General features: G+C 39.4%; 1 protein-coding gene across 2 annotated transcripts; it reads right to left on the reverse strand.

Moving 5' to 3' along the window:
* Positions 1-662: 662 nt before the first annotated feature.
* Positions 663-27,243, reverse strand: SLC4A1AP (solute carrier family 4 member 1 adaptor protein). 2 transcript variants are annotated; one of them, XR_009506631.1, is made up of 15 exons: positions 26,535-27,243; positions 26,123-26,318; positions 24,529-24,651; positions 23,677-23,737; positions 23,201-23,340; positions 18,192-18,352; positions 16,828-16,897; positions 16,261-16,447; positions 12,831-12,942; positions 10,707-10,953; positions 8,824-8,910; positions 8,085-8,152; positions 6,638-6,707; positions 5,253-5,416; positions 663-4,223 (listed from the first exon to the last, which is right to left on the reverse strand). XR_009506631.1 is itself a non-coding variant. In XM_059943689.1 (14 exons), exons 1-14 carry the CDS (start codon positions 27,198-27,200, stop codon positions 5,367-5,369), a joined length of 2,238 nt encoding a protein of 745 aa, XP_059799672.1. In that variant the 5' UTR covers positions 27,201-27,243; the 3' UTR covers positions 5,087-5,366. The 2 variants fall into 2 exon arrangements, 1 of the variants encoding a protein (XP_059799672.1); XM_059943689.1 differs by lacking the exon at positions 663-4,223 and having other exon boundaries at positions 5,087-5,416.
* Positions 27,244-27,474: the final 231 nt, after the last annotated feature.

The raw sequence follows: 27,474 nt of genomic DNA on the forward strand, positions 1-27,474 counted from the left end.
GAGAGCTTGATGAGGCAGAGAGAAAAGGGAGGGAGATGTGCGAGGAGTCAAGAGGCAAGGGGAGCTTGGGTCAGGGCAGTGGGCAACGCAGAGGAATGAATCCTAAAACCTCTACACGGAGAAATTGTTGAGACTGACTTTGGGTACTTCGATTTTTAAAAAGTGGTTTAAAAAAAAAAAAGGATGCACTTTAAATGGCTGAGCAAAACAAAGTTACAGTGTTTGGCTTCAAAGACCTCGAGAGATTTAAGTTATGCTTCATGTTATACAATCCTCAACTACAAACATTTACACACAATGGTTATAGAATCCTCTTCCAGTAAAGGTCTTATGAAGCCTGCAGAAATGCTTCCTCAAGAGATATAAGATACGCATTGATTTATAAGATGTTCTTTCACGGGTTAGGTGGCAAGAAAAGTTGTCCTCTATAGGAGATAAACAGACTTTTACTTTTAAGGATAAAAGAAGACTCTAAATGCTACACTTAAAATTCCATATGAAATTGGCAATTAGTATGGTCAGAACCAAGAATGTGGACTAAGTTCAGATAGTTATTATTAAATCTATAAAAAGTTCACACTACATATTTCTCACACTTTCCAAATGAAATAGAAATCTGTTCAAAGTCATATCATCAATTTTATTGATACTTCATTAAAATGTGTTACAAATAAATTCTATGAAGACTTGAAATAAAAAAAAAAAAGATCGATTTGGAGGATGAAGAAGGTGGAGCTACATTCAGTGGGAACCACTGTCCCCTCACATGCTGAGCCCTCAAACCTGTCATCAGTGCCAGGTCCTCTTGGGGGGAGAAAGACTTCTGGTCTCCCGTGGAATAGAGGTCTGAGTCCCACCCTGGACTGTCGTAGTGCCAAACCTCTAAAACCAAAGCAGGGCACAGTCCTCTCAGATTGCTGAGAAGAAATCTTGAAAATGGTTCTCAATGCCCACATCAAATGAGGAATCTCATGATCAAAGAGCAGCCTGTCACAAGAAGACATGATACCAGTTTGATGCCGTGACCCACCCTCCACAAAGGTCAAGGAGAGCTTTACGTCATTTCCCAGCAGTTTGTCAAACCTGGTTTGGTCCAAACAGGGATGGACCAAACCTTGTATGGGAACTCAGCCGCGCCAGGGGTTTGCGTTCCTGCTTTTGATTGCCACAGGGCTGGCAGGCTTCCTTCCCTCTGGCTCCCACTCTCAGGAAGCCGTCCACAGCTGCTGGTCACTTGTCACACCCTATCCGGGAGGTGGCAGCATTTCAATGGTAAAGCAACAGATCCCCAGGCTGTGGCTACTTCAAAGTTTGATAGGAATTGTGTCATTATTTCCCAAAGAGTTAACTCCATCCAGTTACAGTGAAGTAGTAATGGGTAAAGGCTTGTAATGGGCTATAAGGAAATAATGGGACTTCATACTTCCTATGCTAGATTGGGACAATTCCAGGGAAAATATTTATAGCAGGCACTCAACAAACATTTATTGCATATACCAGGCACTATGCAAAATCCTTAGAAATGTCCTAAAGCAGACAAAGAGATTTGTTTTAAAGTTACACTCACACCCCTGACCTTTCTTTCCAGAATGTTGTTCACTGTACCACTTACTTACTTTACTTTTTCCCCAAATAAATGAGTACCCATAGCCAAGAAAAACTGTTCCCAATACCAAAGATATGGAGACCAGTTGTCCAAGACTGGGGTCTGCCTGCAAGATTCGTGCCTGCCACCTGGTCTTCAAAATCACCTGAATCTTAGGCTCATCTGGTAGAAGACTGAAACTGTTCTCTAGCCCTCTCTTGAGATCCAGACCTCTATATTCAACTGCTTTCTGGACACCTTTACTTAGATGTCTTAAAGGGACATCAAGTTCAACTTGTCCAAATGGAATTCACGATCTCCTCCACCTCCACCTGGTCCTCCTCCAGTGTCCCCTCATCTCAGCAAATGACGCCATCCGCCATTCAGATGTATAAGCCAGTGATCTAGGAATTACCCTCCAGCCTCCTTCCCCTTTCACTCCCAGACAATCCATCACTCAGTCTCAACCATTCTACTTGTTAAGATATTGCAGGGACCCCTATCTTTGTATCTCGATCTCCACTTAGTTCAAGCTGCCATCATCTTTCACCTGGATCTCTGCAGCAGACTTCTGACTGGTCTTCCTGCATCCTCTTGCCCTCTTCCATCCTTCCTCCAACCTGTAGCTTAAGTGTTCTTTTAAAGACCCAAATCTGACCATTTCACTATCACTAACATTCCAGTGGCTTCCCGTTGCTCTTTAAATACAGAGGCAGATATGATACCGAATTCCTGGGGAGGCCAGGAGAGACCAGGGACACCCTGCTTATAGATAACCTGTTGCATTCTTGCTGTAACAATATTTTTTGTAATGACTAATAACCTTGCTTTCGTTTCTGTGAAAAGGAGACTAGATCACTTTGATTCCTGGTAACCAAAAAACTGCAACCCATACAGTTCAGGAGGGGCTAATTAGCCTTCTGAATAGAAACTTTTCAAATATCCTAAAGACACTGTAATGAACATCTTGAGTCAGATGAGACCCCAAAGATGAATTAGCCTAGAGCTGACAGTGGGCCAAACCTGGCCTGCCACCTGTTTTTGTTTTTAAAATATTTACTTATTTGACTGTGCTGGGTCTTAGTTGTGGCGTGAGGGACTTTTAGTTGCGGCATGTGGGATCTAGTTCCCTGACCAGGGATGGAACCCGGGCCCCCTGCATTGGGAGCATGGAGTCTTAGCCACTGGACCACCAGGGAAGTCCTGCCACCTGTTTTTGTTTTGTTTGGTTTGGTTTGGTTTGGTTTGGTTTTTAAAATTTATTTATTTATTTATTTATGGCTGTGTTGGGTCTTTGTTTCTGTGCGAGGGCTTTCTCTAGTTGTGGCAAGCGGGGGCCACTCTTCATCGCTGTGCGTGGGCCTCTCACTGTCACGGCCTCTCTTGTTGCGGAGCACAGGCTCCAGACACGCAGGCTCAGTAGTTGTGGCTCATGGGCCCAGTTGCTCCGTGGCATGTGGGATCCTCCCAGACCAGGGCTCGAACCCGTGTCCCCTGCATTGGCAGGCGGATTCTCAACCACTGTGCCACCAGGGAAGCCCCTGCCACCTGTTTTTATAAGTAAATATTTATTGGAACACAGTCACGCTCATTCACTTGTATACTGCCTATACCATTTGCACTCCAATGGCAGAGCTGAGTAGTTGCGACAGATTATATGGCTTGCAAAGCCTCAAATACCTGGCCATTAATAAAAATGGTTTGCTGACCCTGCTCTAGAGGTTGTCCATTATGGGCTGCACATTAAAATCACCTGGAGTGCTTTTAAAAGGGATCAACTCAGAGATTCTGATTAAATTGATCTGACATGGGATCTAAGTATTGGAATCAAAAACTTCAAAAATTTCCCTAGGTAATTCTAATATGCAGCTACAGTGGAGAATCACTGATATAATCCAGTCTCCTCTCACAGGTAAGTCGGCCCAGATGTCAGGATATGTCTCCTTTTTGTAATGAATAACAACTACTAATATCTACAAATCCCTGTAAAGCACATCCATCTACATGGTCTCATTTGATCCTAGAACAAATCCGAGGTCCAAAGAGCAAAAAGCATTACTGTCCCTGCTTCACACATGACAGAATTCAGGCTCAGGGAAAAGTCATGTCCCCAAAGTCTCCTATTTACTAAAGAGAAGCTAACACTCACGTGCAGGTCTTTTGAAACAAGTCCACTGACCGCTGATATTAATTGTGCAAGTTACACATTTATATTTTATTTTGGCCAATGGAGTCCTACTTGCTTTCATGCTCTCAAGACAAAGGACTGTACCTACCCTTCCCAGAACACGTAGATATCTGCCTTCCTAAAGCAGACGATGCTCTGTGGAGTCCCTAGGGTTCCTCAAGGTCACTGTGAGGGTAGAGTTAGGAGGAGAGGATTGTATGCATGCAGGTATGTGTGTGTACATCCAATCCCCATCCATCCCCACCTCAATTCAACCAGAGCAGGCATATTTTTTACCTGTTCAAGTGTTAGGGTTCCACATACAATTCTGTTTGAATCAGGAGTTTCATCTTTGAAGACCACTGATCTGGCTCAGACCTTAGTCCGTGGTTTCGATCCAAGGTGGCACAGACACTCTGCCCCCGAATTCCTGTCACTTCTTACATCATCAACAAGTTCTTCTCTGTTGGTCTAAATGAAGTCCAAAATAATCGTTTCTCATAATGCCAATATTGGTATTGTTTTTTGAGAAATCAGACTTATTTTTAGTAGAAGAGACATCTGTTAGGGTAACTGAAGCTTCTTGTTACTGCTTCCTGCCCACCTCACGCATCCCATATAATCCACATTGGGAAAGCATCATCCTCACCCACTCCCTCTCGCTGGGCCACAGCCGTTCTCCTGCCTGCTCACTATGTGTGCCTCCAGCATAATCCACTGGTGTTCCACCTTGCTTCCACTCTTAGGCTTTCCTTTCCTGTGCAAGTGAGGCACTGATGATGGGAAGTGGGGGGCGGAGTGGGAATAAGACATATTCTTGCATTTCTTCATGTTTCCAGAGAGGAAGGAACTATTATTCCCCTCTCTACAGAGATGAGAAACCCTACAGTGGGCAGAACACATCCAGCTTTTCATTCTGTGACCTTATTTGCACCTTTCCACAAGAGGAGGAGTGACTAACCTGACTGGTCAGAGTCCAGGATATTCAAAGGGCTGAGTTTTTATCAGCATCAGTGCCTGAGTGCACGAGGTGTGCTGTGGTCCTGAACTGTGTCCTCATAAGTCAGGGTCTGTTCTCAAACCTGGCAGGAGGATTATAGTGAGAGGGAGTAGGAAGCCCCCACTGTGTAGATGTATTTTTAGTTCCAAGAATGACAGAGACACTCAGGGTTACACCCTGGCATGACCTCATATTTCAACACTTATTTGAGGAGGCAATTACCAGTGAATCCTAAAGCCTAACTGCCAGAAGCACCCTATTGCTCAGTAAAAGCATAGTCCCTAAAGCTTAAGACAGACACTGTAGCCTTAAATAAACATGAGACATCTTCACCTTCTTATTTTAACAGAGTCATGTCTCTCACTTTACTAATTCTCAAAATATACGGTTCCTTTTTACATACATACACAAACACTTTTAAACATAAATACCAAATTCAAGAGAATCAGATGGGTAGATAAATTTAGGAAGCCAAGAGCACAGAAGAAAAGGCCAGTCACCAGATTTTACAAATGATCATCTGAACTCCTTCTCTGGACATTCAACTTGATATATTATCCTAAATATCCCATGTCACATGGTCCACAAGGTCTTCCTTTAGGATTCGGAAGCAATCAATAGCCATACTTATCATTAAGATGGGTCCTGCCATCTCCACTTTGGCCTAGATCAGAGTAAAAAGCAGACAAAAAGCAAGCATTTTAGTACCTAAATTTCTATTAATTATTAGTATATTAGAAACCCAATCCATAGAAAAAGCAACCTGTGATAAGCATATGGCAAAACAAGCATCTCATATATTGCCTTAAGGGTGTAGTAGGAACATAAACTAGCATAATCCCTATAGAATGCAATTTATAGTCTCTTAAAAATGTTTGTAGCCTCTGATCCAGCATGTTGACGTTTAAGAATTTTTTTCTACAAGTACACCTCGACACTTGCAAAATTACACATATTAGAGGTTACTTACTGCAGACTTGTTTGTAATGGCAAAAGACAGGAAACACAGCAAATACTCACTGAGGAAACTGGTTAAATAAATAAAGGTATATCCATACTATTAAAAAGAACTATGCTACCATTACAAAAAAAAAAAAAGAAATCTATAAGTAGCTATGGAAGGATGTCCATATATTATTAAGTGCAAAACAGTAAAGTATAGAATATGCTTCCATTTGTGTAAAAAAAGTGATGAAATATTATGTATTTTATTGCTTACATAGGCATTTTACATTATATATATAAGAAGTCGTAAGAAACTGATATTTGGTTGTCTTTAGAAAAAAACTGAGTAGCTAAAGCACAGCTAGAAGATTTTTTTTTTCCCCACTTTAGAGAAAATTTAAAATACATGCAAAAGTGAAGAGAAAAATATAATGAACCTCCATGTACCCAGCACCCAGTGTTAACCATGATCGACATGTGGCAAACCCTGCTTTATCTCTTGCCCCTCCTCTATCTTCCCTCATCCTCCACCACTGGACTATTTTAAGGGAAATCCCAGGTATCATTCCATCTGTGAACACTTTTGTACATATTCCTGGAAGACAAGGACTTTTTCTAAAAAACATAACTCAATATCACTCACACTTTAAAAAAATTAACAGTAATTTCCTAGTATCATCACATATCTAGCTAGTGTTCAAAATTATCTGACTGGCTTATAATTTTTTTTAATAATTGTTTGTTTGAATAAAGATCCAAACAGAATACACAAATTATATTTGGTTGATATGTCTCTTTAGATCCTTTAATCTACCCAGAAGGGAGACTTTTCCACTACATACGCTTGTAATGTTCTTATACTGAACCTTAAATATATATTACCTATTCAGAAACCTAAATAAATAAATATTAGAGGAAAAGAAAAGTAAAAACCATCTACCTTCAGGTGGGACCCACACACAGTAATCTGGATCATCTTCTGGATAGTTGGAGGAAAGTGTCAGTGGAAGCTGCAAAAACAGATAGGTTATTTTATTCAAAAGAATTTTAACTCTAAGAATTATTGTCCCTATCCCTGTGAGCAAACAAAAATTGAGAGAACAGCTTCCACTAATGATCTTGACATAAGTAACCAAAAATGGGGGAGCATTCTCTCTCTGAATCTTGATTTTTTTCCACAGAGCCTCAACAAGCTGATTTTCAGGCAGTGAGAGTGATGTTTTTTCTAAAAGAGGCAGTCAAGATAGGTGTGAACTCTAAATGATATCACCTCCACAGAGGAAAATTTGACATTGCCTTTTGATCCAGGTGCAGAAAAGTTAACAAAGCAAGCCTGACTGCTATCCTTTGAAAGGCCTGTTTGAAAGGCTTGTTGGTGGCCATCTGGGAACTTGGATTTCAAGAAGGTTCCCACTACCCTAACTGACAAAGAGTGGCCCACTGGGCCAAAACTGTTCGTAAAAACAATGTGGTTTATGCTGAACACCTGCTTTCCTTCTAGGACAATGGAATTTGGGTAGATGCCAGGCAGGGGATACCTATGTGATCAGTACCCAATATAAATCCTGGGTACTAAGTCTCTAATGAGCTTTCCTGGTTTCACAAGTTGTCACTCTTTGTGAGGGGAATTATGCACATCCTATGTGACGTCACTGGAAAAGGACCCTTGGAAACTTGTACCTGGTTCCCCGGACTTCACTCCATGTTCCTTTTCCCTTTGCTGGTTTTGCTTACTATTCTTGTGATGTAATAAATCACAACTGTAAGTTCCACCACATGCTGAGTCCTGTGAGGCTTCTTGTGAATTACCTAGCCTAAGGGTGGTCTTAGGGACCTCCCGACACCAATTCCACTTCTGGGAACTTACAGTATCCATACAAATTATATTCACATAAGGTTACTCATTATAGCACTGTTATAATAAAAGACTAGAAAGAACCCAAGTGTCCATCAATAGCGTACACCCACACAGTAGGAAGCTCTCAGTGCACTGATATACAATGATTTCCACCACAGGTTAAAAAAAAAATCAAAGTGTAGCATGCAGTATATTACATTCTACCTTTTGTGTAATAAAAGGAGGAAAATAATATATTATTCAAATGTCTTTGTATGGCATATTAGGATATGAAGAAAGATTCACAAATTAATAAAAGAGGTATGTGAGCAATTATAAAGAACAGAGTAGATAGAGACAAGAATAGAGAATCCAAAAAATAATAATTCAAAAATAAAAATAAAAGAGCCCAGATTTCTAGAAGAGTGAGTAGAAGGCAGCTGGGAATTCTGCTAAGATAATCCCTGGATTCACTCTTCTGGATATGGCCCATGGCAAAGGGGTTCATTTTTACTTCCAGAAAAATGAAGATTATGACTAAAGCACTTACTTTGCCTCGGCCAGGAGCTTTCTTTTTCTTCAATTCATCTCTGCTTTTCTCATATTCATTCTTTGATGCTAATTTATGAAAAAGAAAAAAAAAGAGGCAATAGCTATTTCAGAAAAATAAAATGGAAAAGAAAAATTCCGCCCTAAAGAGCATTATAATTATTGAAGAAAACATCACAATCTAATTCTCAAAAATTCCTTCTACTACTGTAAAGACTATGTAGAGAGAACTGTCCTTTCGTTAATAACCTTAGTTTTCAAATCCTAAGCTTAAATTTAATCACACCTTTCGAAAAGGTAAAGGAAAATGGGGCTGACTTTACTATTTTTCAATTAATCATTACAGTTAAAAGCAGTAGAAAACCAGAAAAAAACAGTCCTTTTAATAGCCCAACCTTTCAACCAATTTATTTTAATAATGTTTGAATCACGCCCATGACAGGCACATAGTCAACTCTGGGAGATGTAAAATTGTAGAGAGCTTTGCATGGCCAGAGGGAAACATGAAGGCATTAGGTGCTTTGGGGGTCGGGGGGGAAACCCAGGCGACAGAGGAGGAAAAGAAAGGCAAACAGGATGGCACCAAACATGAACCTCTCATATATTCCAACTCTGTCCACAGCCCTGGCGGCAGCATCTACCCAGTGTCTGCGCCCCTCGGGTCAGCTGCCACCCCCTCCTCTCTGACACCAGCTGGCTGCCTGTGTGTGGAGCAGCAGTGGAGTTGCTGCGCTACTTGCCTGAGGGTTCCTCACACGATGCAGCTGTCTCACTCATCTCTTGGTAACCTTTATTCTGTTCCACTTGGCCGAGTTGAGACATGTTTTCTATAAAATGCAGAACCAAAGCATATTGTATTACTTAATTCGTGGTGGGGAACCAAGAAAACAAATCAAAAGCAAGAAAAGCTAAGTACCTACATAATCATCCAGTTTTACTATCATTAGCTTCAACTAACCTTAATAAGGTTTTCAATAAATGTGTCTCCAGAGGTCTAACAGAGAACCACCAATTTTCCACTTCAAAAACTGGCCAACTCTGAGGTAAAACTTTTTAGCAATACTTACCAAACCCTTAAAAATGTACATATTCCTCGGCCTAGAAATTCTACTTCAAGGAACATATTCGAAGAAAATAATCAGAGATGAGCACCAAGATTTATTATATACAAGTATGTTTATAATAGCAAAAACAAATAACTTACATGTATAATAATGTGGAGTTAAGTAAATTATGGCACATTCATGTGATGGACCACTTTGCCCCTTATTAAAACCACATTTTAAAAGACTATTTTAAGACATAGAAAAAAATAGGTTATAAAATAGCATGTACAATACAATCCCAATGTTATTTTATAAATAAATTAATTAATAAATAAATGAATGCCTGGAGTAATCCCTAATCAGCTGGAGATTTACTAATTAATGTATCTTATAAACCAAATTTTTAAATCTGCTATTTTTAGACACACATATTTACTTCGGTCCCTTAAACAAAAAAACACAATACTTACTGCTCGCCTCCCCACTGACCTGTTTATGTAACACCCTTACAATGGGTGGATCAAAGATTAGACTCTGAAAAAAGTATGTGTAGTACCTTTTTTGAAAAGGCCAAGCATTGTGCCAATAACAAAGGAAAATGCAAAAACAAAAGATTTACTTCTCACAGTTGAGGAAACAATAACTTTTCTGTGTCTAAAACAGCTGAAGGGGACTCAGGAGAAGGTCTACATACCAGGCCTGGTGTTTTTACATGGACTTGCCTGGTTTGTTTTGGAAGTCCATATGCACACATTCCCACACACATTTAATGCCAGTGTTTTTTGCTTTTCCTCATGCTCCCTATTTTCTGTGCAGTCTTAATCTTGCTAAGCAGTTTGGCCAACCTGCAGGAAAATAACCGCTGCACCTGACAAGGGTTAAGAGGATACTAAAAAGATAAACAGTAATCTCTGGGCGTGGGAGATTCCCCTTTTCTTCTTTGGACTTTTATGTATGATCCAAAGTTTCTAAAATGAACATATATGCCTTTTATAATCAGAAGAAAACATATTTAAAAACTAATCAATTCCCTCTTTTATATTTTTCATCAGCCCTTTGCTGAGGTGGGTGAATATGACATGTCAGGTTCTCTGCTAGGTACCACGGGCAAAAAGATGAATAAGGCATGATGCTTCCTGAGAAGTACATCCAGTGGGTACAATTATGTTTAGCCTCTGTTTCGGGGATGGGGGAAAAATGAATAAGGGGAGGCTTACCCCGAGACCACCTAATCAGGCCCCATCATCTGCCCTGTTCCACTGCCCTCCAATCACAGAGTGGCAGCAGCTCAGGACTGTCCCACAGCTGCTCTGGTTTCAGATTCCACAGCTTTCAACTTTCCATAATTCTGGAATACACTGGAAATACTTGCCCTTATTTTACAATGAGGATAAATAATGACTGGCAATCAGAGAAAGACCAGGAAAGTATGTTTCCACAGAGTCAGCTGTATCACACATCACAAAGTGTCACAAAGCCAAAATGCACAGGCAAGAACTGGCTTTGCTTTTTCAAACCTATCCACGATGAATGCATATGCCCACTGAATAGCACAGGAAGGAGAAAGAAGACATTACCATGATTTTTTGTTTCTTTAGAATATGTGAAATCTGTGGGAGGACCTGTTTCCTGCACTGCTCCTTCTGGCTCTATCTCCTGCTGCAGCCTACTGCTTCCTGCCTCCATTTTCTTCTTTTCATGCTCCTCCTTTTCTTTCTCCTCTTGCTCTTCCTCCTCCTCCTCCTCCTCCTCCTCTTCTACTTCAGGCTCATCCTTCATTCTCATTAGAGTTGGAGGGAGTTCTGGACGCTTGGGGGGTAACTTCTATGAGGGAAAAAAACCCATGAACAAGCAGTTCTACAATATGACAGAGACACATCTTTTCAAGGGGGTTAAGCTAAATGAGCAGAATGTCTAACTTCTCTAGGCGATCAACCCTGCCGAAGTTTGTTGGAAGGAGGACTTTCACATGAAATATTATCCATCTACGAATCCTTAACAAGTATGCTTGTTAATTTCTAGGGTCAAAAGAACATTAAGTATGAAACACTTGAAACAGCTTGTAGGGAACAAAAACATTTATTCCAGGTACGATTTACTGAGTACCAGCTGTAGGAATTCTGTCCTGTTACCCCTCATGATGTTAAATTCATTACAAATCTTAATTCATTACAAAATCTCCTAGGGAGTAAATCAGATACACATTTCTAAAAAATAAATCATTTGTGCAGCTTTTTCATTTTAGATTTAACACAATTTCAAGGAAACAAGATATGTAAATCAGTAAAACAGATCCTGAAGAAAAAGAAATTTCTTGAATAAGGTCAAATATTCTAATCAAGACCTTTCAATAAAAGTAATTATTAGAAAAAGTTGATCACAGCATAAAGAATAGGAAGAAAGTACCAAAGTATATGTTAGGTATATCATTTTTTAAATATAGGATTTAGCTCAGTAATCCTAAGGAGAGCTTTTCAGTAAAGAGTTTTTCTTCTAACTAAAACACCCTCTCCCCACCTCACAGAAAAGCCTCCATCACAGGTAAACCACATGGTACTCACTCAGGACACATGGCTGGGACTTCAGACCTCTGCCACCAGAGGACAGTTTACCCTAATTCAAGGTGTTATGGACTGAACTGTGTCCCCCCAAAATTCATGTTGAAGTCCTAACCGCCAGTACCCCAGAATGTTACTTATTTGGAGATAAGGTCTTTAAAGAGGTGATTAAGTTAAAATAAGGCTGTTAGGGTGGGGCCCTAATCCAATATGACTGGTGTCCTTATAAGAAGAAGGAAAGCCGCCAGAGTTGCAAGTGCACAGAGGGATGACCATGTTAAGAGGCAACAAGAGGGCAGCCATCTGCAAGCCAAGGAAATAGCCCTCAGAGGAAACTAACCCTGCTGGCATGTTAATCATGGACTCCTAGCCTCCAGAACTGTGAGAGAATAGATTTCTTTTGTTTAAGCCACCCAGTGTGTGGTATTTTGTTATGGCAGCCCTAGCACGTTAATACATAAGGTTATGCTCTTTGGGGTGATGAAAACCTTTTAAAAACTGACTCTATAAATAAGGATGTACAAAGAGCAAAAACATACATCAGTGAAGTATTAGAGGATAGTAGAAAGATCACAACTCAAGAGATATAAGACCTGGATTTGATTGCATCTAGTTACTTAATGATGGTGTGATCTTGAATTTAACCTCTCTGACCCTGCTCCTCAACTGTGGGCGGTAATAATTCCCACACATCATAAGGTGTTGGAAGGATTAAACAAAGTAAGAAAAACTGTATGGCAGAACCAGGTGTAGAGATTATGTTACTACCAAGTGTTAGTTGACTCTGAATATTACAACATCTAACCACCAGGAAAAAAAGCAAAAAACCCCAAACAAACCCAGAAACCACAGGAGACCCTTTCTTAAACGCAACATTGATCACAAATTAATAAACCGGTATTCTAATTCACAAATCGGTTACATGCAAATTGATTCACATGAATCGATTCATCAATTCTTGATAAGCCTAGGCTGAAGAGAAAAATCCAAGAACGACGTCCTGGGAAAGATGTGATCATACCAAGCCCACAGCCACTTTTTACATGACTGTGGATGAGGCATCTGAGTTTTGAAAAGAAAAGAGATACATTAGCTCGGGATAACTCAAGAGCTAAAAGTTTAACACCTTGACCCACAACTTACCCCTATTGTTCCAGTTTTTAATTTGAATTTGCTTCCTCCTTTCATGGCACCAAAGAGAGGCAGTGTAAGCTTTTTAGCTTTGTTTTCTCCATCTGTAGCCTGACTTTCAGTTCTAGGAAGAAAGAATAATTATCTATTCCAGTGAGGCCAAGGTTTTATCTAAAAATACCATGGTAAACAAACTTTTGGCACCACAAAACTTTCCACAGTGAACATTTATGCATACACGAATAAGAAAGAGGTATTCAGGCCAGCAAAGTTTGAATGGACAACACTGCTGATTGTCACAGACACAGAGGTATTAAGGGCAAGATAAGGATACTACCTTAGTCTAGCAATTTACAACATGCTACATGACTTCACATTCATAAAATGATGCCTACAGTACACAAGTCAATGGCAAAGGAGACTACACAGGCATGCCCCATCCCCACTAAATGGCAGGAGGTGGATCCATGGTGTAAAGCCCTATTTGCCATCAACCTCTGAAGAGGACTCAGTGCTTGACTTACTTACCTGGAGGCCACACTTATCATAACCACACACAACAGCTCTGAGCACAGAAGTTTAACAAACAAAAACGTATGTGTAAAGGGTGCGGGAGGCAGGATATCCTGTGTAGTGAGTAACAACAAAGACTTAATGAGAGACCCCACAACTGGCGAGCTTGTCAATGTTCTCAGTGGCTGAATATAGTTATAAAAGCTAAGCACATGAGGGTAAAGCTGAGGAAGAGCAAAGAGAAGAGACTGTAGAAATTAGAAAAGAACAGGGGAAAAAAGAACAAAAAGAAAAACAAAAAGGATGGCAGTTGAGTTGACAAGACACTCAGAGAGTAGGCAGAGGTGACAATGACAAGATAGCATGAGGAGACAGAGGGGAGAAAGCCCTATGCTTTCTTCACATTGACTACAGGACAACCCTGCCTTCTAGAATATAAGGACAGCACTGGCCCTCCTGGCTCACAGGGGCCCATACAAGAAACTGACTACGCTGCTCAACCCTGAAGCCGCATTTCCACTCCTGCCTTCTTTTACCTAAGTCTTACCCCCTCGGTGGTGCTCTTGAGCCTAGCCTCACCCCCCTTCTGTACCAGAGACAGACCCACTGCCTTGCTGAGGCCATCAGAGGAAATCCTGCCTGCCTGGCCTTAAAGACGCTCTGTCAAACATCCCTCACATCCCTTCCCCATAAGCGTCAGGAAGCATGGAAAGGCAAAGGCAAGAGCAACACAGATATTTTTCAGCTCCATTAAATAGCTTGGCTGGCCTGGAGGACATGCAAAGCCTCCCAAAGGAGAAGAAAAAGTAGAAGATGGGATCACAATCAAGAGTTGCTTGTGGGTGGAGCAGGGGTGGACTTAGGTAGGAAGTTTAGAAGTTCAACCCTCAAGTGAGAAGAGGAGGGAGAAGATACACAGCATCTGAAGGCCAGTATCCAAAGTAAGAAAGGGAGGAGGAACAAGACAGACACACAGACAGCAGGAGGGGAGGCTCTGGAGGAAGCTGATGTGTGTCTTCTAGCTCAGAACACCTCTCAGGGCTGACTTAGCAAATTAAAGGATTACAGAGCTGGAATTAAAACTCACTGTTAATTTGTCTAACCTGGGCTATGGCTCCTGAGTTTTTACCTTTTCTCCACAAAAACGATGTCACAAATAGTTGCTAAGTATATCAATGATAGTAAAAATTACGACAATGATAATACATATGCCAGCACTTTATTAAGTGCTATTCAGTTAATCTTTGCAACATCATTATTCTAATTTACAGATGAGGAAAGTGAAGATCAAAGTTATATAACTTGCCTTAAAATTCCCAAAGACTAATTGACAGAGCTGAGAATGAAACCCAGGAAGTCTAACTCTAGTGCTAATCTACCTCCTCACTGTCAGTAAGGTAACTCAAACATCATTTGCGGCAAATAGACTTCCGTAGACTGATCTATGAATCACTGTATTAAATATCCAAACTACATACAAATCTTTGAACAAACCTGCTAGTAATTTGGGGATACATCTTCTGTGCAGATGATCAAGAGCTCCAGAAACGGTTGGCCATTACATTTTTGTAAACAGAGGTGCCTCTCAATTGATAGATACTCATCTTTGCAATGCCCCCAGCATCAAGCTACAGGTTTTGTACACGGGGGTGAGGGGCTGAGTAGACGCTTACTGACAACCTAAAGCAGCACTGTCCAACAGAACTTTCTGGAATGATGGAAATGTTCTCTGTCTGCACTGTCCAATACAGTAGCCACTAGTCACATGTGGCTATTGAGCACTTGAAATGTGGCTAACGTGACTGAAGAACTGAACTTTTAATTTTGTTTAATTTTAATATCACATGTGACTATTGGGTGCTGTACTGAACAGCACGGACCTAAAGAAAACAAGAAACCTTCTATATTTAACTACCTTCATAAGTGAGTGAACGCACCTAGGTAGTACCACTTTTTGAGATGCCCATCTGGATCGTGTTTATTGAGGGTTGCTTACTTCTACAACCACCTACTCAACATTTTCAAAATTTGTCGACACCACATAGAAGACAATTTAAAAATATTGTCAAGTTGAAAGACTGGATCTCTCTCTCTCTCTCTCTCTCTCTCTCTCTCTCTCTCTCTCACACACACACACAAACACACTCACTCACTCATAAATACTAGCCACGTCTGGGAAAAATTATTCTTAAAATCTTGTTTACAAATTACTCAAGTATCTTCTGGATGTCTGCAAATGGATTTGGGTTAATCTCTTCCAATAATTTCCCCAAAATCAAAGTTAACAATAAGATCAACTTCAGGGGATTATGCTTTTTCCCCTTTTTAAGGAAGAGATTCCACTTTAAAAAAGTATTTAAATATATTGAAGAGTTAGCAACTGGTTCTTAAGAATGACAGATATAGGCATTAAAATGACCATCTGTACTCATATCTTTTCATCTGTGGTTTTAAAATCATAGATAAAAATGTTATTACATTGTAGTATTTGTATTTCTCTTATTATGCGTGAGGTTGAGTTTATATAGTTAAGAGTTATTTGTATTTCTTTTTCAGTGGCCTTTCAGTTGACATCCTTTGCCCATTTGTCTCTGGTGAATAGGTCTTTATATATTAGGGAAATTAACCTTTTGTGCATGTTACTCTTTAAAGAAGTTTACTCTGCACTAAAAGTATTAAGTAAAAATTTAGAGCCCTTCAATGAAACAGGAATCAATATAGTTTTCCTTAAAAATCCAGTAGTGGTCTAAATTTCACAAATAAACTGGGTTTTTAGTTACTCCATGAAACCACTGCCTTCTGTGCTTTAAAGAGTTTCTTATAGTCTATTTCTAGTCCATACTGATTACCTAAAAAAATAAAGATATAATTCAAAATGTTATCTTTGTGAACAAGCTTATTTAAAATTCCAAGTATAACTAAGACTTACTTTTTTAGTTCTGGAATCTCTGCTGGCTTTACAATTTTTATCAACCCTTTAAGTCTCTGCTGTTCTTTTCTCAGTTCAAAAGTTCTCAGGTGAAGTTTCTTCCGGGACACACCATCTAATGCATTCCCTGATTTCATTTCTGACATGAACGCATCTAAAGAGTCCTGAGATGGTGACTCTGATAGAGCTGTCCAAGAAAGGGATAATACATGTTTAGAAAGATGGCACCAAATATTTTAAAATTCAGCCCAAGTTTCCATAGAAAAGTCACTAACTTAAAGCTGGACAGAGGACATTACTGATACTAGGAATTAAGGAAACTGGTTATACCTGGGAGATCTTAGAAAGTCATTTTGCCTCAATGGGCTTCATTCCCCTCATCTATTAAATAAAGAGGTTGAACCAAATAATTTATAATGTTCTTTCTAGTTCTAAAATGCTATGCTGCTCCTTAGAAAGGCTCCATATCCTGTAAATCTTAGTAACCAATGTAGCCTTAGTACTAGCAAAGTGCACTACATACAGTAGGTGCTCAATAAATATTTGTTTAATGAGTCATTACCTTACCTTTGCCGGAGGCTTTCAGTCTCTCAGAAATTTCAGAGAGTTCCTTTTCAGCATCATTTAACTTTGCAACCTGTAACACCCAAATTAACAGGGTTAGCAAATGTTTTTCTTCTTTCAAAATGTGGTAGCTTTCCTTTTCTTCCTCCTCTTATTTTAATTATTGTGACAAGTTTTAAGAGGATTAATTCAGAAGTCCATTTAAATCTGCTCCTCATGGGGTTAACATTTTTCATTTGTTTATTTAAATCTAATTGAATGAATATCTGAATTAAAGAATCAAGAATTAAACAGAAGGAATGTACAGAACACAGACTTTATTTTACTCAAAAGAAAGAACTCAAGGGACTTCCCTGGTGGTCCAATGGTTAAGAAGCGATCTTGCAATGCAGGGGACACCAGTTCGACCCCTGGTAGGGGAACTAAGATCCCACATGCCTCGGGGCAACTGAGCCCGCGTGCCACAACTAGAGAGCCCACGTGCCGCAACTAAGACCCAACGTAGCCAATAAATAAATAAATAAATATTTTAAAAAAAGAAAGAACTCAAGGCATTTGTTTTCATTGATGAATCAAAAGGATAGATGTTAGATAATGTTTTAAGCTCTGAATACTACTTAATATAGTGAAAATACAGGTCATCTTATGATCATTTCATGAAGGATACACTGTTTAAGACTACAGGCATAGCTCATTTTATGGAGCTTTACTTTACTTGCACCTTGCAGATATTGCATTTTTACAAATTGGAGATTTGTGACAACCCTGCATTGACAGAATGATGGTTAACATTTTTTAGCAATAAAGTATATTTAAAATATACATTGTCTTTTTAGAGATAGTGCTATTGCACACTTAATAGACTACAGCATACCTTTTATATGCACTGGGAAACCAAAAAGTTCGTGTGACTCACTTTATTACAATTTTCATTTTATTGCAGTGGTCTGGAATTGAACCTGCAGTACCTCTGAGGTGTGCCTGTATTACCAAACTACACTCATCAAAATTCCTTTCACAATTCTTGGCTGCCAAAAGCCTAGAGTCAATTTCACCTCAGAATGTCCCAATTTGGAACTTTATCCTTTCTTTTTCTGGGGGTAAGATCATATCCAAAGAATGCTCATTAATGGATCACTACCCACCTAGAGATAGGTATAGTCTCTAGCAACAAGCCAAACTTTTTTCCAACTTCGATAAGACTAGTTGTTTGTTACCATCAAATTTACAGATCACAAAAATTATACTTCAGTACTAGATTTCAATGCTATTGCTTTAAAAATTATAATTATAAAACAAATTTAAATAATACATTATTTTATTAAAAAAATTAAACTACCACAGCTACTTCTATAAATAAAACTTGCCAATGATTCGAAGGTCTCTGGCTTCTCATCAATCTTCCCAGCCTTCTTCATTCGGTTCAGACGCTTCTTTTCAACCAGGCCAGTCCGATCAAGAAACGTGTCATCATCACTATCATAAAAGTCTTCATCTTCCCAGTTCTTGGCTTTCCTTTTCCGAGATACTAGAGGTAGATAAAATAAATGATAATGAATCAGTTTAAAAAAAAGAAAAAGAAATAAGGCAAGTAGACAAGCAGCTTAAAATATCACCATCAGTTATTAAAAGAGAGGATTCAACAAGCTGCCAAACTACATATAAAAACAAAGGGCTAAACCTTGAAGACATTATTACAAGTGAAACGAGCCAGACACCAAAGGACACATATTGCATGATTCCACTTACATGAGGTACCTAAAATAGTCAAATTCAGAGACACAGAAAGTAGAACACTGGTTACCAGGGGCTGGGGGGAGGAAGAATAGGAAGTTACTGTTTAATGGGTACAAGGCTTCAGAATGCGATGACAAAAAAGTTCTGAGATGGACGGTAGTGATGGTTGCACAACATGAACATATTTAATGCCACTGAACTATATACTTAAAAATGGTTAGGAACTTCCCTGGTGGTCCAGTGGTTAAGACTCCATGCTTCCACTGCAGGGGGCACAGGTTCGCTCCCTGGTTAGGGAACTCAGACCCTACACGCCGCGTGGTGCGGCCAAAAAATAAATTAAAAAAAAAATTTTTTTAAATGCTTAGAATGCTAAATTTTATGTTATGTATATTTTACCACAATAAAAAAAAAGTTAAAACAAAGAGTTAATTTATTTAATGAGCAAAAGCTCTCAAAAATCAATTAGCAAAAAAGGAAAAAGATAAATGAGGAAAGGGCCAATAATCCAAAAGAAAATTTTAAAAGTAATAAAAATAGTTCACAAAAAATGAAATACAAACACCCAGCAAACATTTGAAAAGATGTTAAACTTTTTTTTAATAATTAAAAAACACAAACTAAAATAATGAGATACCACTCACCTATTAGACTAGAAAAAACATAAAAAGATTAATAATGCCTAATTTGGTAAGGATATGGGGAAATGAACTCTCAAACAGCTGGCTGGAATGCATATTGACACCATCTTTCTGATGGTCAATCTTACAACAGCTGTCAACATTAAAGACGCAATTAATCCAGGATTCTACTTAAAGGAATTTATCCTATACATATCAATGAAACATTGTAACCATGAAAACCATGAAAACCAGGGGACTATGGTAGCTATTACTTTTTTGTCTACCCTATGTCATCTTACTCCCCTTGTTCTGGTAAAAGTACCCCCTTTCCTCTAGAAAATTCCTCTCCCATTCCATCTGGATTACGGGTAGTCATGTGACCAGAGCCAGATCAATAAGAATCTTTCCCTTATAGTTACACTTAGATACAGGGGAAAAGAGGCTCTCTTTCCAATGAGGTTATTAAAGAGAGAAGATATAAATCCAGGGCTGTAAGCATCCATCTTTTCCACGTGGGGTAAGAATCTGTCTGCAAAATAAAACCATGCCTTCATGAGACAGACTCACTCACAGATACACATATATAAGTTGTATGTGTCCTGGTGATACTGAGTTCCGGTTTTGTAGCACTAAGTTCTGCTTCCAGAACTTGAGGTCCTGGTTCATGCAGTTCTTCCTTCAGTCCTGTGAGGTACTCTTCCCAGCTTTTGCAGCCAATAACCTTTCCCCCTAAGCTAGTTTGAATTAGGTTTCTATTATTTGCAACCAAAACAGTCCTTATTAATATAAACCTGATAATTTCCAGGTTAAGATGGTACACTGAACACACATATCTAATTTTGTTCTCTCCCCATACCCCACTAAAACTGCAGCAAAGAGATCTTTTTTTAAAGACACTAATCTACAAAGACAGGGAGAACAGTCGTGGGGACAGTAACACCAAATTTTTGGAAATTAAAAAGCAGACAGATAAGTGGAAATTAACTTAGCAGAAATAAAAAATAAAAAATGGATCCTAAACCAACAGTGGGGAAAGCTGAGAACCAAACTGATTATACTACAGAATCCTCAAAAGGATCTGGAACTGGGGCTGGATAGTAGTGCTAAAATAAAGAGGACTGAGTAAAAGCTGATTGAGAAACAGATCCTCCTTCTCCCTGGCTACTCACCTCCTTCCCACCCCCAGGAAAAACACAGAGTTTAAGACAGAAAGTCTTTGAACTATGGGTTGACTAGTACAATTGAGGGCATGCGTACTACATTCAAAAAACAGTACTCTCCTGAAAAGAGCTGAATGCTGAGAACACGCTCAGCCATCTCCACCACGCAGCTCTAGGAACGCTGGCAGCCAGTCCTCTCCCTTCATGTGGGAGACTGGAAGAGTACTCTCTGGGGAATCTTGCCAGCAGAAGAAGGAAAATCTAAGGATACTTACATGGAGAGTTCCCCAGCAAAAGGCCCACCCACATCATTGTATAGTGTTCCTCAAACTTAACAAGCCCCACCTATATATTCCAAGCTGCCAACCACATTTTTTGTCCCTATATAAGTAACTACAGCCAAGAAATACATGACATCTGAGAAAAACCTCTGCCATGCACGATAGATACCAAATAAACAAAAAGAAAAAACAACCTGGAGAAAACAGATTAGCAGAGAGATGAGACATTAATAATCCATGAACAACAACAGGATATTATGTTTTAAAAATGAATATTCAAAGAACAAAAGTGAGCTTTGGAAATTAAAATCTTGATAGCAAAATTAAGACAGAAAGATAAAGTTGCTGAAATATCCCAGAAAGAACAAAAAACACAAATAGAAAAGAGAAGGGAAAAAAAGATAAGAAACTTAGATGATTGGTCCAAGAGGTTCAATATCTAAAATAACAAAATTCCAGAGAACAGAGAAAACAGAGGGATAAAATGATGGAATGGCACAATTCCAGAAATGTTCCTAAACTGATTTCCAGATCAAATGGACCCAACAAGTACCCAAGGGAAATGGATGAAAATATACCCACAGAAAGGTACATCACAGTTAAGTTTCAGAGCCTTGAGAACAAAGGGAAACTTACAAACTTCTAGTGAGAGGGGGAAAAAAAGATGACATACTAGAGACCAGGAACATGAATAGTTTAGGACTTTGATAGCAACACTGGATGTCAGGTAAGAGCAATGCCCTCAAAGTTGTGAAGGAAAATTACTTCCAATTTAGAATTCTATTCCCAGCCAAACTATTAACCAAAAGTAAAGCTAGAACAATTATATTTTCAGAGTGGAGGGTTTAATAAAGTTGACTTGCTATATATCCTCTCTTAGTAATCCACTAGAGGATGTCCACCAAAACAACAGTAGACCAAGAAAAATGGAAGATGTGAACTCCATTGAAGATTATATCCGTGCCCCTTATCGTTGCACCAGCTTTCTATCCTGCCAAAACTACAGAAAGATGTGCTCCACTAAAACAAGGGAATAAACCAAGAAATATGAGAATCTGAGAATCACAAAACAGAAAATCCATCCCTGGAGAATGAGAAAGGAAATCTCAAGGAAGACAGCAAATGAAGTCCCAAATGACTGTTCTGCAGCAGGCCTAGAGAGTGGTCAACCTTAAAAGAATGAGAAGAGTCCTCTTCAGGAGAAATGTCTCCAAAAGAGTCAGAACTGATAAATTACTTAATGTGATTGACCATATCGAAAAACATACTGAAAGGCTACTGAACGGTGTGGGAAGAATGAGTAAGAGGTACCAAAAAAATCAAACACATGAAACACATACACAATTATTAACTTTAGGAAAAAAAAAAAAAACCCCTGCTCAGTTGTGACTAATATTTGCATAAATGTAACCAAGTAAATATCAAATACTAATTTAAATCAATAGATAATGTTTAAATGACTCAAAATATAATAGCATATTCATGTTTTTTAAAAATATGAATTTTTTTTAACATTTATTCTTTTTTTATTGAAGTACAGTGATTTATAATACTGCATTAGTTTCAGGTGTACAGCACAGTGATTCCATTTTTGTTTTGTTTTGTTTTTTTGCAGGTTATATTCCATTACAAGTTATTATAAGATACTGGATTAGAAATATGGATATTTTTAAATGCCAGAAGAAATAACTGAAAGAGTTAAAAACCTTCTAGGGGACTTCCCTGGTGGCACAGTGGTTGAGAATCTGCCTGCCAATGCAGGGGACACGGGTTCGAGCCCTGGTCTGGGAAGATCCCACATGCCGTGGAGCGACTAGGCCCATGAGCCACAATTGCTGAGCCTGCGCGTCTGGAGCCTGTGCTCCGCAACAAGAGAGGCCGCGATAGTGAGAGGCCCACGCACTGCGATGAAGAGTGGCCCCCACTTGCCGCAACCAGAGAAAGTCCTCGCACAGAAACGAAGACCCAACACAGCCATAAATAAATAAATAAATAAAATTTAAAAAAAAAAAAAAAAAAGCCTTCTAGGGATGAAGACTGGGGAGGGGCAGGGCAAAGAACAGGTATATTTAGTTATAAGCCTTCGGTAGTTTTAAATTATATGTAAGTTACTTTGCAATAAAATTAATTTTAGAATAAATAAAAAATAATTATATACCCAGACAGATTTTTAAAAAATAAGGTAAATTTAATGCAATGACATGGGTAATGTCCATGATACACTCTTATGTTAAAATGTCACAAAAGAATATTATAAGCAAAAAAAAAAAAAAAAAAAAAAAAAGAATATTATAAGTAACATAAATGCATTTGTGTCTACGTGGTTTTTTTTTGTTAAAGGATCTACTTCTGAACACACATCTATAGAAAATGTCTGGGAGAATATAAGTAAACAATGGTTACCTTTGGGTATGGAGATAGGGAATTTTTTCTTTTCACTTCATAGAATTCTGTACGATTTACATTTTCCCCCTAAAAAGAGGTTTTGTAACCTTATGTGTTAAATTTCCCTTCCTTCTTTCCTTCTTTTTTCTGTTTTTTTTTTTTTTAAAGAAAAGTGTTCCCACGTACTCACCTGCCTCCTGCCGCAGCAATCCCAAAGTGTCAAGGATTCGACAAGCTTCCAGTGAGCACTGGATCATTGCCTCTTTTTTCTTTCCTGAGTGAATAGCCTCAGCCACTAGCTGTTTTCCAGTTGAATCATCCACAGGTAATCTGCATTGGTTTGGGGGGAATTATAGCAGAGCACTAAGCTCCAATTCTCATGAAAAAAATTAATATTTTATGATAATAGTCATATTTTTTGAGATGGCTTTTTAATCTCTCAGTTCATTTTGTTCTATCTTGCCAAGGTTGGACTTCAAATCTTTTCCTTCCACCTTTTACTCATCCCACCCTAACCCCAACGTGTTACTAAACTATCAAGGTCCAAATTCAGGAATAGGCTAAAATTAAGATTAAAGTTGCTCTTTGGGTTGTTGTCTGTAACCATAAATTAAACCTGAAATTGACCACTTTCCAGAAATGGATGTTAATGAGAAAAGAACATACCTCACCCTGCAAAGCCAAGTGCTATGACCCTGTTCATCAAATTCATATTCTAATTCTTCTCCTGTGGGAGGAAGAAAGACAAAACAATTTTAATAGCATCTGAAAGTTACTAGTTGATACAAAGGGAAAAGACAGCAAAGGTTATGTAAGAATATAAAGTTCTCATACCACATTGAATACTAAATTTCAAAGCATTTCACTTCCTATTCCTAGGAATTATTATCTGATAATAAAATGAGAATGAGCTTGAGGCAGAGAAAAGCCCAAACTCAAATCAAAACAACTCTCCATACACAGGTTTGTCCCCTATATAGGAGCTTTCACACTTATAAGTTGTAGACTTAGTGTTAATTTATCATGGTTGCCTAGTTTTTAGAAGCATAAATATTAAGTGCAGAATGCAAGCAGTTCATATATATATTTACACTCATACACATGCGCACACATACACATAGATGTTCTCTCAAAGCATTTCTACTGAAACTATTCTCTGCAGAAACATTCTTTAAATCATACAAAGTGAAAATCCATGTTAAGAATTACAAAAGATCAGGTGAATAAGAAACAAAAAATTGACAAGAAGTTGGGTCAATCCCCCCACCACCCCAGTCCTGGATCTTTTGACAAGAATCGGATGAAGTCAGGCAAAAGTACTTCCTTCTTTCCAAGATGTGAAAAAATAACAAAATTCTTAACTATTTTCAAAATAAACCTGAAGCAACTGACCACACAGGCAAGAAATGAACAAGGAGGAGAGCAGATAAATTACAGCATTGCCAAGTACCTGAAGATCTGGAAAACCACCCTGTTGTGGATACATTATACTGGCAGTGTCAGAATCTGTTTACATACCTTCTCGGTCAAAAAAACCTTGGAGAGCCTTTTTTGGATCCTTTATATAAAAGGCCTCTCTTTCCTGCTGAAACTCTAAGACAATAGGGTTCTCTTCAGCCTCATCCTCTACAGCATCTTCTCCTACAGGATACGGGAAAGAAAGAAAAGACAATCAGACATAAGAGACTATCTGAATGACACCCACTATCCCTTCAGGCTGGATAAAGATACAGTTATCAGTGATGAAAAGAAAGGTGGGGGTGGGGGGGGAGGAGGACAACCACAAGACCATCTGTATGAACATCTTCAGGTTTTCTAAATTGTGTGACAAGTTAAAACTTGTTTTCATGGCATCTTATTTTTGTTCTCCATCACTATATGTATTGATATTTTAAAAGCAAAATTACCTACCGCATTCTCTATGTAAAAAAAAAAAAAAAAAAAAAAGAAGTTCCTCAGCCCAGCATTCTCACTCTCTCACACCCAGGTCTAGTACTTTGTCTTCAATATAATTTCCCAATACTTATCATATCCACCAACAGACTGCTCTACTTAGTACTCCCTTAAAATCATCAATCCCTGCCCCAAATACCACCCCAATGCTCAGCTTCTTAAGGGCTTCTTTTCCTTTCCTTCAAGTCCCAGCTCAAAACCCTTCTGTTTATAAACTTATAAACTGTCCCAACGATCTGTCAGTGCTGCCCAACAGAAATATAATGAAAGCCATATATGCGATTTACATTTTCTAGTAGCCACATCAAAAAAAGAGAAACAGGTGAAATTATTATCAAGGAATCTACATAAAAATATTATGAATATTTTACATTCTTTTTTCACACTAAGTCTTTGAAACCCAGTGTGTATTTTACATTTACAGCACATGTCAATTTGGACTAGCCACACTGTAAGTTCCCAGTGTGGCTGATGACTACCATACTGGATAGTGCAGGTCTAGGTCCTCAGTGACTGCCCCCTTCTCTGAACCCTTACCCTAGCATACTAATGGTTTCTAGCTTTTCTTTGGCACTTACCACAACTAATTTCATAAGATTTATCTGTCTTCCCAACAACATAGTAAGGCCATCTTCTAGCTTTTCAAAATCCTAGCTCCTGAATACCCATCCTCCAAAATGTCTGGTGTTATGGAAAATTCAATTTATTCCTCTGATTAGATATTTTCACATTTCAGGGTATTTACACAAAGTATGAAAAATTCAAAAGAACTCCTATATTGAATAACATTCCGTTTTATTTGATTGAATGTAGTTTCACCCCCTTTAGCAATAATCAGTAGTTAATTAAATAAATTTTAATGGTTAAAAATAATAAACTATATGCTGAGGAACTTTTGAACAAAGGAGTGCACTGTAAAGCACATTAAAAGAAATCAATAGTGCCCATAATTCAATTTTTTGGCATCAGAAAAGTTAATAAATCTGAGTTTTGGTAACCTAATGTGCAAACTGTATTTGTCCTATCTCAAAGTCATGAAAGCTGTATGATAAAAAGAAAAACAAAAAAACCCAAACAAAAAAAACCCAAAAAACATTTAAGGGTACTAGTAGAAATGAATTTAAAATATTAACCTCTGGCAGCAATTTTGATTCCTTACCCATTCCCCAGGTGCAGCCCATTTCATCATCTTGACTACTAGCATTTCTCTTTCTTTCAGCTGTATCCGTTTCCTCTTCTTCATCTGAGTCTTCTCCCAGCATCTTCTTCTCCAACATCATTTGTTGCTGCTTGCGCAATTCCTTCAATTGCGTTACTGTCAACTCAGATTCTGCCTCTCGGTCTTCCTCTGGTCCCTGATGGATCAAGCAAAAGAATTCTTTTACAGTTGACTGTTGAAGTCACTTTCAGAAATATGGCAATGTGTACAGAGGTCTGGAGAAGAGGGGCCAGATTCCTCCACTTTTGTAATCGCTGACTGAGACAATCTCCTTCCTTAGTGAAAACTTAACGAGCTCAGGAACGCAGCCAGGTGCACTCCAGAGACTGCAATTCTAGGTTTTTCTACTTACCTGAAAAACAAAGAGCCGGGTGCTGCCTCCAAAGCGAAGAACATGCCCGACGTGGACCCGACAATAGGTGCGGGGTGGGATGCGGGTTTTGTTAAGAAAAGTGCCGTGGGTGCTTCCCAAATCGTAGAGGTAGAAGCCAGGCCCATGGCCGTCGCATTCTGCCTCGGGATCGGACACCCTGTGCTGCAGCACAGCGTGGTAGCGAGACACCGAAGGATGCTCCAGGCACACGTCGCAGCTAGCGAGCCTCCCGAAAAGACAGCAACTCATCCCTTTCAAACTCCGGGTGCCAAGGATGGTGCCGCCCTTCAGTGTCTCTAGGCTGTAGGGGTCCGTGGCGGGGCCGCCCCACGGAGGCTCTCGGTAAGGGGGAGCCCGGGCCGGGCCGCCAGGAGAAGGAGCCGCTGTGGGGGACCGCGGCTGCTCCTCCGCTGGACCCCTAGTCTCCCCGCCGTCCAGCAGGGCTGGCGGGACTTCAGGCTCCGCGGAATCGGAGTCCGGCAGTGCCGTGGGCCTTTCCTTCTTTACCTCCTCAGGGTTTGAAGGATTGGTGGCCGGGGCTTTGCCCCGCACCGCCGGGGGCAAGGGCAGGCCTGGCTTCTTGAAGTCGCCATTGAGTTCCTGCGAAGCCAGCGGCTCGGACTGAGAGGGACTAGCGGCCATCATCAAGCGCGTGCAGCCTCGAAATGTGTTCCTGGGAAACCTCACCCCCTCGGTCTCTACATTCCTCTCCACGCCTCCCTCTCCCCAGCCCCCAGCGGCTTCTCTGGCAGCGACGGTGGAGTTGCTCCTTCACGACCTAGAGCGTTGTGAAGAAGTGAGTATCCTGGGAAGTCATAATAAGAGGAAAGCAAAAAGGCGGTCGGGGTACTGTCGGAATGGGGACATCTTTAGAGGTTGCAACTGGGTTATAACGACTTCCTGTGGCAGCGCCTGATTG

The sequence above is a fragment of the Balaenoptera ricei genome, chromosome 13 (genome assembly GCF_028023285.1).
Source record: "Balaenoptera ricei isolate mBalRic1 chromosome 13, mBalRic1.hap2, whole genome shotgun sequence".
NCBI classification, from domain to species: domain Eukaryota; kingdom Metazoa; phylum Chordata; class Mammalia; order Artiodactyla; family Balaenopteridae; genus Balaenoptera; species Balaenoptera ricei.